Source organism: Penicillium atrosanguineum (genome assembly GCF_028827265.1).
Source record: "Penicillium atrosanguineum strain IBT 20685 chromosome Unknown utg000001l_segment0_segment0, whole genome shotgun sequence".
Taxonomy (NCBI): domain Eukaryota; kingdom Fungi; phylum Ascomycota; class Eurotiomycetes; order Eurotiales; family Aspergillaceae; genus Penicillium; species Penicillium atrosanguineum.
Window position 1 is genome coordinate 2,278,093 of NW_026623133.1, and position 14,714 is coordinate 2,292,806.

At 51.2% G+C, this 14,714-nt stretch overlaps 5 protein-coding genes across 5 annotated transcripts; 3 read left to right on the forward strand and 2 right to left on the reverse strand.

The window, feature by feature from the left end:
• Positions 1 to 511: 511 nt before the first annotated feature.
• Positions 512 to 2,608, reverse strand: N7443_000882 (uncharacterized protein; the record flags this gene model as incomplete). The annotated part of the gene is made up of 1 exon (XM_056880938.1): positions 512 to 2,608. One exon carries the CDS (start codon positions 2,606 to 2,608, stop codon positions 512 to 514), a length of 2,097 nt encoding a protein of 698 aa, XP_056746176.1.
• Positions 2,609 to 5,374: 2,766 nt separating this feature from the next.
• On the forward strand, positions 5,375 to 6,394 carry N7443_000883 (Rab geranylgeranyltransferase subunit beta BET2; the record flags this gene model as incomplete). The annotated part of the gene is made up of 2 exons (XM_056880939.1): positions 5,375 to 5,467; positions 5,534 to 6,394. 2 exons carry the CDS (start codon positions 5,375 to 5,377, stop codon positions 6,392 to 6,394), a joined length of 954 nt encoding a protein of 317 aa, XP_056746177.1.
• A 645-nt stretch (positions 6,395 to 7,039) lies between these two features.
• Positions 7,040 to 8,836, forward strand: N7443_000884 (uncharacterized protein; the record flags this gene model as incomplete). The annotated part of the gene is made up of 1 exon (XM_056880940.1): positions 7,040 to 8,836. The coding sequence occupies one exon, from the start codon at positions 7,040 to 7,042 to the stop codon at positions 8,834 to 8,836; it is 1,797 nt and encodes a 598-aa protein (XP_056746178.1).
• Positions 8,837 to 9,328: 492 nt separating this feature from the next.
• msh3 (mismatch repair protein MSH3) lies at positions 9,329 to 12,784 on the forward strand (the record flags this gene model as incomplete). Its single annotated transcript, XM_056880941.1, has 3 exons — positions 9,329 to 10,112; positions 10,168 to 11,261; positions 11,312 to 12,784. The coding sequence occupies 3 exons, from the start codon at positions 9,329 to 9,331 to the stop codon at positions 12,782 to 12,784; spliced, it is 3,351 nt and encodes a 1,116-aa protein (XP_056746179.1).
• Positions 12,785 to 13,544: 760 nt separating this feature from the next.
• N7443_000886 (DUF899 domain-containing protein) lies at positions 13,545 to 14,282 on the reverse strand (the record flags this gene model as incomplete). The annotated part of the gene is made up of 1 exon (XM_056880942.1): positions 13,545 to 14,282. One exon carries the CDS (start codon positions 14,280 to 14,282, stop codon positions 13,545 to 13,547), a length of 738 nt encoding a protein of 245 aa, XP_056746180.1.
• Between the last annotated feature and the right edge of the window lie 432 nt (positions 14,283 to 14,714).

The window sequence follows — 14,714 nt, forward strand, 5'->3', positions numbered from 1 at the left end:
AATGAGAACGCCAAACAGAAAGAAAACAGGAACCAGTCGCAATGTGTAAAACAAAGATATCAAGTAAAGCCACAGAGGGGAATCCGAAGAAGCAGAGCATGAAACAGACTGGCCATTGCGTTGCCGAATGAGAGTCGCGTGACAAGGAAATATGACAAGAGAATGAGACCGCCATTCGCCGGGTCAGAGTGTACGGAAAGGACAACATATACAAACGTGAGAATGTAAGTGGCAATGATGGGTACCGGAGACGTCGGACAAGCACTCTGACAATGCTGGTGCAGACCAAATAGGCTGGGTTGGGTTGGGTGTCAAATACCCGGGAAGATGCAGGAAAGCCGAGACCACTTCGTATATCGTGGATTGGCTCTATAATTCTAGCCTGAGACGGAGATAGATCGGTCCAGCCGATGAAAGACTCAGCGCAACGTGAATATATGAGTCGCATAGATGCTAAGAAGAAGAGCCCAGATCAAGAAAAATATTGCATGAAATGAGATGAGAACAGACTCTAGATCTTGATGGGTGAAAGTGGTGGGCCAAGCTCGGGAAGTTGGGATATGCTTCTGGTATGGCCTGAATGGCCAACCTCTATGTTCTTCGGCTTGGGCTTTCGGCCTCGAGATGTTTCTGGTCGAGGAGGTTGCTCCTTTGATTTTTCGCTAGAGCTGTTAGCCTTTTCGCTAGAGCTGGAACCGGACGAGACGGCTCGCTCGTGGCTAACGGCGGTTGGAGCAGAACGGGGTGGCTCAGGCTTAGCCCTGGTAGCTTCCTTCTCTTCTGCGGCCCTCTTCTCCAGCTCGTCCATTTCCATCTCCTTCTGGACATACTCCTTCTCAGTCCAGCAACCCTGCCAACAGTTCTTCCAGTCGCAGACCAGGAATTGGAAGCAGAATGCATCAATCTTCATACAGGGCTGGAAACATATGCACAGGTTGCGGTAGTCCATCTTGTTTTGATCAACATACGAGTGTAGAAGGTTGAGGTGGCAGGTGATGGCGAAGAGGAGGTAATAGTTGTAGGGAGGGAGTTTGGAGAGTTCGTCCTTGAGTAATTGCGGGGCAGTAGTGGCACCCTCGCACTGTTGGGCGATCCTGTCTTGTGTCGCCTTGGGGAAGAGTTCGTCGGGAAGTTCACGAAGCCAAGCCTTGAACAAGGACCCAATCGTGTTGATGTCGTAGAGGTCAGGCACTTCAAAGAGGTCAATGTCCAATTCTGAATCAAATCGCCTTTGCCAGTGCTTGACCTCGCGGCCACTGCCTGGTACTCGATAAAGACCCTCTTCCTCGCAGCCCTTGAAGTTGAGATAATCAATAGAACGATATGGGAGAGCAGGCATCCAAAACTCTGTTTTGTCCCTGCAATCTTCCAATTTCTTGCAAATACGTGTCTTTCTTGCTTGATCAATAAGAGGAAGATTGATCACAGAGCAAACGTATGAATCATCATTGATGAGCTCCCGCTCGTTGGTGCTGCCACTACGAGTGATCTTGCTAAAAAATCCCTTGCCAGCTTTGCCAAGACGATCTGCAGCACCATTGGACGACTGCTTAAGATTGTTGAAGATAGCGGCCGACGCGCCAGAAACCTGGCTCAAAGAGCCTGACGTGACCATGGAGCCACCGTAGCTCCTCTCCTTTCGAAGAGAAGCGCCATCCGCTGGGCGATGAGGGGGCGGCTGTAGGCCTCCTTGCGTAGGCGGGCGCTCGTTACGTGTGGTTGTTGTGGTCGATGTCATTGCAGGTGCCTTGGCAGAGGAAGTAGGCTTGGCAGTAGACGTCGGCTTAACCGTTGAAGTAGTGGAAGTGTTGGCTGTAGCCGTGCGGTGAGGCCTCTGCGACTGCGATTCGCCCTGGTTGAACTCCTCCAACTTGGCCAAGCCCGTTGACGGTCGTCGACCGGCGGCTCTGTTTACAGAGGAGTCGTCAACCCGAATAGATCGAGATCGCGTTAAGAGGTTTGCAAACCGCGGTTTGGTCTTCTTTTGCATGGGATCCAAATCAGTGGCCGTCTTCCTCGGTACTGGCTGCTGCGTGCGCTTATCGGTAGAAGAAGCCTCACTCTTCTCGTTCTCTGCTGCCCGCGCGATTGTCCCTGGCAAGTCTGGTGTTGACTCGGTCAACTTGGTCATTGATGATTTGCGGTCCCTCGAGCTACCTCGGCTCTTTGGCGGTTCTGTGGAGTTCTCGGAGCTATCCGAGCGCTGTGTTTTATGTGAAGATTTCGGCGCTTTCAAGGTACCGAAAAACGACTTCGAGGCATCGCGGGAGTGTTTGTGCGAGTCTTTTGGAGAAGGAAAATACTGGGGGATAGCAGTAAAACCGGGTGTAGAGGGTTCGGGTGCAGTCTCGGCGTTCAGGTTGCCGGGCGAAGTTGGAATTGTAGGACTCGTCGCCTTCGAGCTCGAGTCTTGCGTGACCGGACGAATGGTCGCCCCCTTGAAGAAGGGCGAACTCGAACCGGACTTTGGCGACTTCGGTGTCAAGGGGCTAAGCCCGTCGGAGCTCTGGCCACCAGGCGTAAGAGGAGATGAGAGTTTGCCATCGGTGTGGTCGGTTTTTAGGGCCTTGAGGTCCAAGTTGGGTACTCCAGAATTTCGGGAGGGCATTTTCGGCGGCAATGAAGGCAAAGACCTTCAATTGTGTAAGAGAATCGGAACAAAGGCGTCACAGGCTTAATGTGCCACGCGCGGCAGTTGAAATGCGGGTTTGTCCGGCTGTAAACAGGATCATGTCAGCGACGGTCTTTTACCCAGGCGAACAGGGCTGCGGCTGAAATATACCTGATCGAGGCTCTCCAAGTTGCTCACTTCAGCCGAGGGTTGTTGTTCAGCCCGAAGTGTATGGACTCTGGTCGAGGTAGGGGACCGTTGTTGGGGCAGTTTGTTTTGGAGGATGCTATCGAAATGGAATCTGGTGAACACCGTTACATAGTCAGTCAAACCAGATCTCCACAGCGAAGAAGCGTCTAAAAAAGACCAGGTCGCATGTCACGAAGACAGATGCAGGGGGGGGGGGGCCAACGGAGTTCAAAGCGGCCATGTTCTTTATCAACAAGACCAGATACCGAGACCCGGAGACAATGACCGCATTCCCGGGCGCCTCAAGAGGAGTTGAAAGAAGTCACTCACCAGGCGTCCCCTCATATTATGCCGCCACAACGTTTTCCGAGCGAGTTGTGAGCCCCAGGCCGATCGAGGGGTGATTGTTGACAAGGAGCCAGTCGTTGTGCCCCCTCTTTTTCGCCGACTCGAGTGATCAACAGATTCGGCTGATTTAAGCAGACACGCAGAACGTGTGGAAAGAGAGCGCAAAGATCAACACAAGCTCACGTCAAAGGGGAAAAAAGTAGGGACCACTTTCAGAAAGAAGATGCCCAAGCCCCCGAATGGACTTAGCGCAAGCGTAGCGGGTACGTTAGCTGGGACAGTCCCAAAGTAAAGTCATGCGCTAACCTCTCCGGGAGATGCGCAAAGCAGAAGCAGAAAAAGGGTCGTCAGGCTCGTAGAATGTAGAGGGAAGAGGGTGGGAGATGCATTCCTGAGAGCCCTGAGATTATGCAAGGTGAGCCAAGCCCTCGTTTATCATTCGGACGATCCACGGGGAAGAGACAGCTCGGTGGGGGATTCCACTTTATTAATTTCATTGCCTATAACTATAGCATAAAGTACTCTGATTGTATTCAATATCCAATTCCCAGATGGGATGCCACTCCGTTCCAAGGGTCGTCGCTTGTCCAAATAGGGTGACTGTGGGCGAACATCACTTACTAGCTCGTTAATCCTGCTACCTCGAGTACATTTCGTGATTGTTTGCAGTGTCACCTCGGATGACTTGGATCTACACGGCCTACAGCTATGAGCTCCCAGATGATGGTCCTAGGTCTATCCTAGGATACAGCTAGGTTACCCCTAGGAAGTACCACACCATCATAGTCGCCTTCCGGAGGACTATCCCCACCGCATTAAGCAGAGCCACTGGGTCTGGCAGTTAGAGCCACGGGCGGGATGATGTGCGGCCTCTTACGTTACAGCGGTAGTGGGGATTGATTGGACAATCTGCCATGTACCAGGTGGAGTCGAGAGAAAAAAACTGGCAAATCCGAGTGTCCATCCCCACTGTGCCTGGGGCCATCCGCGGTTCTCCCTGTCGCGGATCAAGGCATTTGCCATTTGAGGTACCAAGCTACATTCTATGGTCAAGGTACCCGAGCACTCAAAATCTTCCTATGTGATATGATGACGTCCATCTTCTCACTTTGTGCATGTACCGAATCCATGCCAGGCTAGGATCCTATCTAAGCTAGTCAGGGGTAAAGGAACACCAACAAAATACCGCGTCAGACACGACGTGTCCCGGGCGCTTGCAAACGGACCCATCCCCCACTACGCTTTCCTCTTGCTCCCTGAATTAGTCCCGGTTTCGGGCTTAGCCCACTGATAGATATCTGACTGCCCCTCTCCGTTCAATGGCTCACACACGGCCCTCATCCTGCAAGTGGGGTCTGCTGATTTTAGAAACACGATGATTTTCTCACATTTTCGCTTCCGTCCGAATACGGTGTACGATGGACCCAAAGGCGCCCAGTTCTCCGTGAACTATATTTATCCTCTCCAGTAATTTCCGCTGTATTAACGGAAAGGACAAGGCTACATATCTAGTACACGCCCATGTGAGATATTTGGCTTGATCCTGCTCCGACCCTAAGCAATCCACTTCCACCAATCCTTTTCATTCCTTTGAGATAGGATGGAAATGAAAGGGTGCAGGACGTGTCTGTGCAGAGATACAAAGTCACGTGCTTATCTGGATGCATATTTGTAGCGGTCAGACTCTGACATGTCTGAGGTATATCCCAATTTCAATAACTGTGATACCTCGTCCTGTAGAACTATATCCTCGGCAGGGTAGTTCACAGAAATAGATTCGCCAAGGACAGGGCATAGCCAGGCTCCATACTTTTCTATTCCAATCTTTGTGTTCCATTGTTCCTGTCATGCATCCACCCCTCCTCCACCGGTCTGAAACATGGCATGGATAATGTGAGACTAGCGCCCGAGCCTGCTCTGCGCACGGGCCCCACACCTGAGGCATCAGCATTTGGCATCATGACTCAGCAGATCACGTGGTCACACAGTCAAAACGGCGCGATCCCACTTCTGGCGTTCACGATTCAGCCACAAAGTCGCTTCGCGGCAGTAAACCCGCGGCTCTGCCCTTCTGGCCCGCCCATCCTTGCTCAATGACAGCATGATCTGAATTCCCCCTCAATCCACCCTAGTTCTGTTCCCGCTCCGAGACAAGCTTTCTCCTGGAGCTACTAACCCGCCCAATCACCACCCTGGCTTTCCAAAGGGGGCGGATAAGCCAGAACAATGTCCCTGGTATCTGGTCCCGGCAGGGCCGGAGGCACCGACCAAGCTCTGCACACCCTTAAGCATGTGGCTTACATCAAAAACCTAGACACTGTGCGTGCTTCTTTCTCACTGTGGTACTCTAGGACGGTAGGGCAGTTTCATTGACGGTGACAATAGCGGAAAGATGAGCTGGAGTATTGGCTTACGGAGCACTTGCGGCTCAATGGTGTCTACTGGGGGCTGACGGCCCTGTATCTTCTGGGCCATCCCGATGCTCTGCCCCGGAATGAAACGATTGACTTTGTGCTTTCCTGCCAGCGGGACAATGGAGGCTTTGGCGCTGCCCCTGGGCATGATGCACACATGCTCTACACTGTCTCTGCAGTCCAGATCCTGGCTACTGTAGACGCGGTCGATGAGCTGGAAAAGAGAGGCCTTGGGGGCAAGCAAAAAGTTGGAGCTTTCATTGCCAGCTTGCAGAACCGGGAAGATGGTTCCTTCATGGGAGACCCATGGGGCGAGACAGACACCCGATTCCTGTATGGAGCTCTCAACGCACTATCTTTACTAGGCCTGTTAGACCTAGTTGACGTTCCCAAAGCGGTCACTTATGTTCAAAGTTGTGAGAACTTCGATGGAGGCTATGGCATCTGCCCCGGTGCTGAGTCTCATGCAGGCCAAGTGTTCACTTGTGTCGGAGCTTTGACCATTGCCGGACGCCTGGACTTGGTCAACAAGGACCGCTTGGGCGCCTGGCTCAGCGAACGTCAAGTTGACAATGGCGGCTTCAATGGTCGTCCAGAGAAACTGGTCGACGCATGCTACACCTGGTGGGTTGGCTCGGCTCTGGCGATGATCGACCGACTTCACTGGATTGATGGCAAGAAGCTTGCTTCCTTTGTTCTGCAGTGCCAAGTAAGCACATTCCCTGTGACTCTATGTTTCCTGCCACTAACTCCAAATAGGATCCTGAAGCTGGTGGCTTTGCAGACCGTCCTGGGAACATGGTTGATGTGTACCACACCCACTTCGGTCTAGCAGGCTTGAGCCTTCTAGGGTTTGAAGGACTGCAAGAAGTAGATCCTGTCTAGTACGTGACTTCAACATTTCGACCCAATCATCCGCTAATCAGCTGCAGTTGTATGCCCAAATTTGTGACAGCTCGCTGTCTTGGGAAGTAAAGCAATCACTCAACACGAGTACCATGAACCCTCCTGCCATCTAATAACCCTTGGTTCTTTTTTCCATGGATCAGGGGATACAAGGCAGGAGGAGAGCAGTTGTCCACTTTGACTTATTCCGCTTCATACCCTCCCACAATTGCCTGAAGGCTGTTAAGACATCGTGGCACATTTCTCTCTTAGTGATACCAAATTCACATTCAATGACATACATTGTGACTGCTCCTGCCGTAGTATACTTCCACTTTCACATCCACTTCCCAATGTTCCTTCCATTTGGACGTGCCCTAGTTCACAACAAAACTTTACACTGTTTGGTCCCTTCTTTTCCCCTTCCTCTCCAATTCCAATTTCCGCCTACTCTTCTAACCTTCCGACCTACTACGACCCTCATCGCTCCTTCGACATTTTGGTCTATCAGCCTTTGGCTGGGAGTTTCTTTTGCTTGGCTTTGCATTTGCTTTCCCCCGGATCGGGTCAACCGGTTCTCCCTGTTGGTGCGATGGAGCCTTCTATGCTCCAATGTATCATCTGTTCCGGGCGGCCCTGTTTTAGCGACACATCTCATCTGTTGACCCATGTCTCCTCTAAGGCACATCTGTCTTACTACTTCAAGCTTCAAGTCCGCAGCCACCAAGAGGATGACGCTGTTGAGTTACTCGTGCAATATGACCATTGGTTCAACATAAACAACCTTGCTCAACTGCTCTCCGATCGGAGCACCTCCAAGGAAGACAGAAGGAAGAAGCGGAAGTCCGCAGCCCAAAACACACCCAAGCTAACTACTACCAACCAACGAACTCCCCCGAGAACATCCCACCCCACCGAGCCTATCCATCACAGCCCTCATGCACGTCCGTTGCTTCCTGACTTTCTGGACCCACGTCTAGTTGACGATTACGGCAACGTGAAACTCGAACTCGACAGTCAAAATTCTTCTGTCTCATCCTGGTACACCCCAGCCGCAGATGTGGCAACTGATACTCTTGTGGTTTCAAGTGTAGCCCTTGATGCTGGCTCATCTGGGACTGTGGGCGCTGCAAAAGGAGATGAGTGGTATGGATGTGCTTCATTCAGCGTTGACGAAGGAATCCATACTGCGACCTTGCCGGTGACGCCAATAGCCCCACACATTAGATTTCGACACAGTGACGTACCTTGGAGAGTGGGCAGCAAAGCTTCGAATGAATTTGGCGATGCCAGAAGCCACGGCGTGAGCTTGGACAATGTCGAAGCTGACAAGGAACGGGCTGATGAGATGTCGAGACTCAAGGGTGTGCTGTGGCCGGGAATGGACATATTTGATTCGGCCACGGAGCTGATGCGGCGCAAGCGGAACCAGAAGAAAGACGGTAAAGTGCTGAAGACGATGGAATGGACATCCTCCCAGGTGGAGCCCACAGAGCTCATCTTCTCTCCCACTGGAACTTTGAAGAAACAGCGTGTGATTTCGGGCAATGTCGACGACGACAGTCCCCTGAAGGGTGAAACTCCAGTCCCCAAGCGTCGTCAGCCTCGGCCCAAGATACGTACCCGAACGACCGCTCTTCGTCCTCTTCGTCCAACGGACCCTAATCTTCCCCGTGCTCAGGACCGCAAGCGAGCGAAGAAGACCCCTCAAATGAATGAGGCTGATGATGAGTGGCATGATGATAGCCTTTCATCTTCCCAGTTTGCTCGCCTACAAAGTATCGGACAATCCTTCACACCGGAGGATGATGATTTTGCTCTTTCTACGAAGGCATTTGGAAAGCGACCTCACAAAGGCTTCGCTGTTTTCGCCGACGATGACCAAGACAAGCAGAACTTCCCAGATCAACAAGCAGCCCCACAGGATCCATTGGGCACACTGACTCCGGCACGACTTATTTTTAAAAGCAAAGCAGCCGCTGACAACCACGCCCACCAGACTGATCAGTCCTCTATGGACAAAGAGAACATGGAGCCCATCCTGAATCCCCAGGGCTTCATCGATTTTCCCTCTTGGAACCACTCCCCTTTTTTGAAGAGATGTAATTCTAACGACGCTTTGTACCCCCGGTATTTCCTCGGCCAGCCTCAAGCTACTGACCTTGCAAGTAACAATGGCCATGCAGGCTTTGGGTTTTGCTCCAACCCTCTGCTAGCCCCGTCCACCCAGATGGACTTCTACGACGATGACAACCCATTTGAGGTGAATATGTCGGTGGGTAACACTGGCTGGGCCACGGTCACACGCTCTGCATCTTCTGAGGCGACTGTTTCTCAAGTGGACTCCCAAGAACTCGCCGAGCTGTACCTGATTGGCAATGCCGACTAGACTATATCGCCCGTCCAGATGCGCTGATATCCATGTTCCTTGACAGATTTTCTTGGAAGGAGGTTTGTTCATATGAAATACCGTGGTGTGAGCAGAGACTAAGCTCCCCTATCCTTTCACATGATGATTGCTCACATTATTGTGGTTGTTTCCTGAAGCGGGGAGCTTTTGTATTGGCATTGATTTTTATCTCTCTTCAAGGTGGATGACGGAATGCTTTTTTGATTATCATGATAGCCCTATCAATAAATTCCCTGATGACTTTCCTTCGTACTTCGTATGATCTATCACAACTATATAGATATAGTGACGGCTAACGCCAGTCAGATAAGAGCTGAGTCAGCACCAATTAACGCCGCCACGCGTTTCACGCGTCGAGCTCCGGACAAGTATTGAAGAGGACACGACAAGGGCATCACTGCTCTGTGTGACGCACTTTGAATATTTCATCAACAACTCCATTTACACGACTAGCCAGTGCCACTTTTCACCATGGCACCCAATTCCTCCCAATCACCCTCCGCACCGTCTCCGTCTTTGAAGCGCAAGCAAGCGACCATCTCCAGCTTCTTCTCTCAAAAGCCCTCCTCGCAGACCAGTACCTCAAACGACTCAGCAGCTATCCAAGAGCGTTTATCTAAGAAACGGCCCGCGTCGCCTGTGGAGGACAATGAACCGAATCAGGCAGCACCCGAACCAGAGCCCGAAGCCGAAGACGAGGACGAAGTCATCGTACGACCTACAAAGCGTGCCAGAACAAACGGATCTACACCAGCAGAACCGAAACAATTGAAACAGGCCCCCGAATTACCTCCAAACCCACCCTCCCAGCCAAACAGCAGCCAACGCACCGACATTTTCAAATTCCAAACTTCACCCGCCATAGCCACACCCGAGAATGACCAGGCCGACACCCAGCGAAAGCAAGAAAGAGAAAAACTCCACCTAAAATTCGTCCGCAAGCTTGGCGGCGCAGACTGTCTAATCGGAATCGGCCGCAGGGCAGCCAGTGATGTTGCCGCTGCCGCTGAGGCTGAAGACGGCGAGGATGAAGACGAGGCTCCCCCGCCCCCGACTAAGGGCAAGGGTGCCAAGAAGGGCGGTAACAAGCTGACTCCGATGGAGAAGCAGGTAATTGAAATCAAGCGGAAACATATGGGTACGGTACTTGTCATTGAGGTTGGGTATAAGTTCCGATTCTTTGGAGAGGATGCAAGGATTGCTGCGAAGGAGTTGGGGATTGTGTGTATTCCGGGAAAATTCAGGTTCGATGAACGTATGTTACTTGGTTCTAGAGTGAGCAGGAAGTTGAGGCTAACGACTTTCTATAGATCCATCGGAAGCCCACATCGATCGATTCGCTTCCGCAAGTATCCCTGTGCATCGGCTGCACGTCCACGTTAAGCGTCTTATTACAGCAGGCCATAAAGTCGGCGTGGTACGCCAGATCGAAACCGCTGCCCTCAAGGCCGCGGGTGATAATCGCAATGCGCCGTTCGTTCGCAAGTTAACGAACTTGTACACGAAAGGTACATACATCGACGATATCGAGGGCCTCGAGGGTCCGGCTCCGGCGGCTGGAAATGTTTCGCCTGCTACGGGGTATATGCTCTGCATCACGGAGTCGAATGCCAAAGGATGGGGTAATGATGAACGAGTGCATGTCGGGTTTGTCGCCGTGCAGCCTAACACGGGCGATGTGATCTACGATGATTTCGAAGATGGGTTCATGCGAAGTGAGATCGAGACTCGGCTTTTGCATATTGCGCCTTGTGAGATTTTGATTGTTGGGGAGATGTCCAAGGCTAGTGAAAAGCTTGTTCGGCATTTATCTGGTAGTAAGATGAATGTTTTTGGAGATGCGGTGAGGTTGGAAAGAGCTGAGAAGAAGAAAACTGCTGCTGCTGAAGCGCATAGCCATGTTTCGAGTTTCTATGCTGGCAAGATGAAAGCTACTCGGACAGATGAGGATGTGCATGCTGCGCAGTTGTTGAAGAATGTTCTCGAGTTGCCGGAGCATGTTACAATCTGCTTGTCTTCTATGATCGAGCATATGACTGAGTATGGACTCGAGCATGTCTTTGACTTGACGAAGTACTTCCAGCCGTTCTCTGCGAGGTCTCATATGTTGCTGAATGGCAATACGCTTGTTAGTCTGGAGATCTATCAGAATCAGACTGACCATTCGGCGAAGGGAAGTCTTTTTTGGACTTTGGATCGGACGCAGACGCGGTTCGGGCAGAGGTTGTTGCGGAGGTGGGTTGGAAGGCCTCTGCTTGACAAGAAGCGGCTGGAGGAGAGGACCAGTGCTGTGGAGGAGTTGACGAATTCTTCGAAGGCTGTCCCCGTGGAGAGAGTCAAGGGCTTGTTGAACAAGATTAAGAGTGATTTGGAGAAGAGTCTGATTCGTATTTACTACGGCAAGGTAGGTGGTCACTTTTTAACTGGTGTCTTCGAGTGCTAATATTCGGGCAGTGCACTCGACCGGAGCTTCTTACAGTCTTGCAGACCATGCAGACGATCGCCATGGCATTCTCAGATATCAAGTCTCCGGCGGACACGGGATTCGAGTCAACACTTCTTAGTGAGGCCGTTGCTGCTCTGCCAACCATCCAAGAGGAAGTAACCCGGTTCTTGGACAAAATAAATATGTACGCAGCCAAAAAAGATGACAAATACGCCTTCTTCCGAGAAGAAGAGGAAACCGACGAGGTTGGCGAACAGAAGCTGGGCATCGCCAGTATCGAACATGAGCTACAGGCCCATCTCAAGGTCGCCGAGGAGAAATTGGGCCGGAAGAAAGTCGATTACACTACGGTTTCCGGCATCGAGTACCTGATCGAGATCGAGAACAACTCACTCGCGATCAAAAAGGTGCCCGCCTCATGGGTCAAAGTCAGCGGCACAAAGAAGGTTTCCCGCTTCCACACACCAGAGGTAATCCAACTCATCCGCCAACGAGACCAATACAAGGAAGCGCTCGCTGCAGCCTGCGACAAAGCCTTTGCGGCCCTCCTAGCAGAAATCGCCCAACAATACCAATCCTTCCGAGACTGCGTCCAATCCCTTGCAACCCTCGACTGCCTCGTCTCCCTATCCGTCATCGCTCAACAACCCGGCTATGTCAAACCCGAATACACCGAAGACGCCTGTCTCCACGTGTCCCAAGGCCGCCATCCAATGGTCGAGCGCCTCTTGACAGATACCTACGTCCCCAACGACACAAAACTCGACCAAGACGGCACGCGAGCCCTCCTCGTAACGGGCCCGAACATGGGCGGCAAATCCAGCTACGTCCGCCAAGTCGCGCTAATCGCAATCATGGGCCAAATTGGCTCCTACGTCCCTGCCGAATCAGCCCGTCTGGGCCTTCTCGACGCGGTATTCACACGCATGGGCGCTTTCGATAACATGCTCGCAGGCGAGTCGACATTCATGGTCGAACTCTCTGAAACAGCAGATATCCTCAAACAAGCAACCCCGCGATCCCTCGTCATTCTCGACGAACTGGGCCGTGGGACATCCACTCATGATGGTGTTGCCATCGCTCAGGCTGTACTAGACCATATGGTCCGCTCTATTCGATCGCTGACACTGTTCATCACGCATTACCAGCATCTTTCCCGAATGGTGCAGTCATTCCCACAGGCTGAGCTACAGAATGTGCATATGCAATTTACGGAGTCTGGCAAGGACGATAATATCACTTTCCTCTATGAGGTCGGCGAAGGCGTTGCGCATCGGAGTTATGGGTTGAATGTTGCGCGGTTGGCGAATTTGCCTACGTCGGTGATTGACCTTGCCAGGACGAAGAGTGCGGAACTCGAGGAGACTATTAAGAGAAAGAGGTTGGCTGCTGTTGTTGGGGCTGTGGGGAAAATTGTTGAGAGTGGTTCACATAAGGAGGATCTGTTTGATCGGTTGCTTGCTAGTGCTGAGCAGTTGTAGTCTAGGTTGTCCTTGAGTCATCGGTTTGTTAAGTTGCATCTGCCCTTCTGTGGCCGTCTCTTCAAAAGCATAGCATATTAGCATCATCTGGAATGTACAGTAACAGAGCATCTAAACTAGGAGGTCACCTTGAAGCGTAGATCAATCTCAGGATGTGGGTAAATTACACGTTAAAAACATTCAAGATTAGCCTGGCGCGAAGGCGACATTGGAAGACATGCTCATGTAATATAATGGCCCGACTTTGAAGGTAATCTTGATCGGTCTACGCACTTGATGGTTTTGCAGCTCTTTCTAAAACTTCTTTCGTTCCTAATCTTGGGTATCCTTTTGAATGGCTTTGAACAGGCCTGGGGATACAAGTCACCGGTGCCCATTTCGAGTCCTTTGCATTATATTCCTGGTCCGGCTGCATACTCCAAGCTGTGGCAACTACAAATCTGGCAGATACGATAGGTGAATACAACTTGGAAAGGAGTCGTACTGCGCAAGAAACCTTTTGGAAACACTTCAGAATTATCTGTATAAAACCATTGCTGCCCGAGGCCGCAGGACTAACATATTGGATCACAGGTAGGTCTAAACCTGCTTCTTGATCAGATCCTGAAGTCCATCTTCATGCTAATAAGGGACAAGAGAACACGAGAGACAGACCCGACAGGCGAAAGAATGGATACTGAACTGTTCTGATATATGCTGACAATACTTTTGAAGCACCACTTCCCAATCCACACCTCAAAGACATCAACAAAGCAATTACTCAATACTCATAATGCCGCCGGAAATCATTCATACCATTCCCAACCTCCTGCCTTCCCAACGCCGTCATATCGAGCAAATGATACGTCGAAAGAATAACCTCAAGGCCGCGATCAGAGGTATCATAAGTATGAAACACATCCTCGCCATCCCTTAGGAAACAGCAAAGTCCAAAGTACCCATTACCCGGCTTCCAGGTAACAACCTCACCTTCTTTCTCGGCCTCAGCCCAGGCAGCATGTGTCGGAGCAGAACTGAAGAAAGGAAACTTCCAATCCATCTTCTTTGCATACGCAGTGAGCTCGTCCACTGGCGCGGTTCCTACCGCGACGAAGGACGTGTCTCTGCTTTCCAAGTGTCGAAGGTCAGGAATGTGGTCCATGCAGAGCGAACACCCCAAACAGACATGGGTTTCTCCAGGGCCGAGCATGAAGTGGTAGATGATCAGTTGTTTGCGGTTGTTGAAGAGATCAAGGAGGGTCTTTTGTCCTGCTGGGGTGTCGAACTTGAAGCGTCCTGGGTTGGGTACTTGGACCATTGGGAGTTTGCGGCGAGTTGCTGCTAGCTCCTGGAGAAGGCGGGTTGCTTCCTTTTCTTGCTTGAGGAGTTGGGCTCGGGCTTCACGGTACTCTTCTGCGGTGGCGGCCTTTTTTCTTTTCTGGGGATCGGTTAGAGCTATGACAAGGATCGTGGTGGAAGTTGAGGCCTTTGAACCTACCTCTGCCTTGAGAGGCTCCATTTTGCCTACAGTTTGTTATCACACGGGTACTATTGTCTTCGGTGTTCAAATATTTGAGACCGAGAGAAGTTCAAGCTACCCCACGTCGAGAATACGAAGCTCGAGATTAACTTTCGGGCAAAGATGAAGGCTGTGGCTGAACACGAGATGATGTGGCTACGGCCTCGAGTGTAGATACCCGCGGGAACATATTACCGAGTGAACCGAGTAATTCACAACTATACAGCCATACATAAGAGCTACGACCGCCTCAGTCTCTCGACCTCGCAGAACCGGAAGTTTCAAATTTTTTTTTGGATTCCCATTGTTCTTTTTTTTGTCGGTCAGACCTGGCTCAAGTCTCGGCGTCCCATATTTGTCTAGAGAACCCAGAAGAATGGAGAAAGAAAAAGCACATCACAACCTCGTTTGTCGCATTGAGCCCATGCAAGC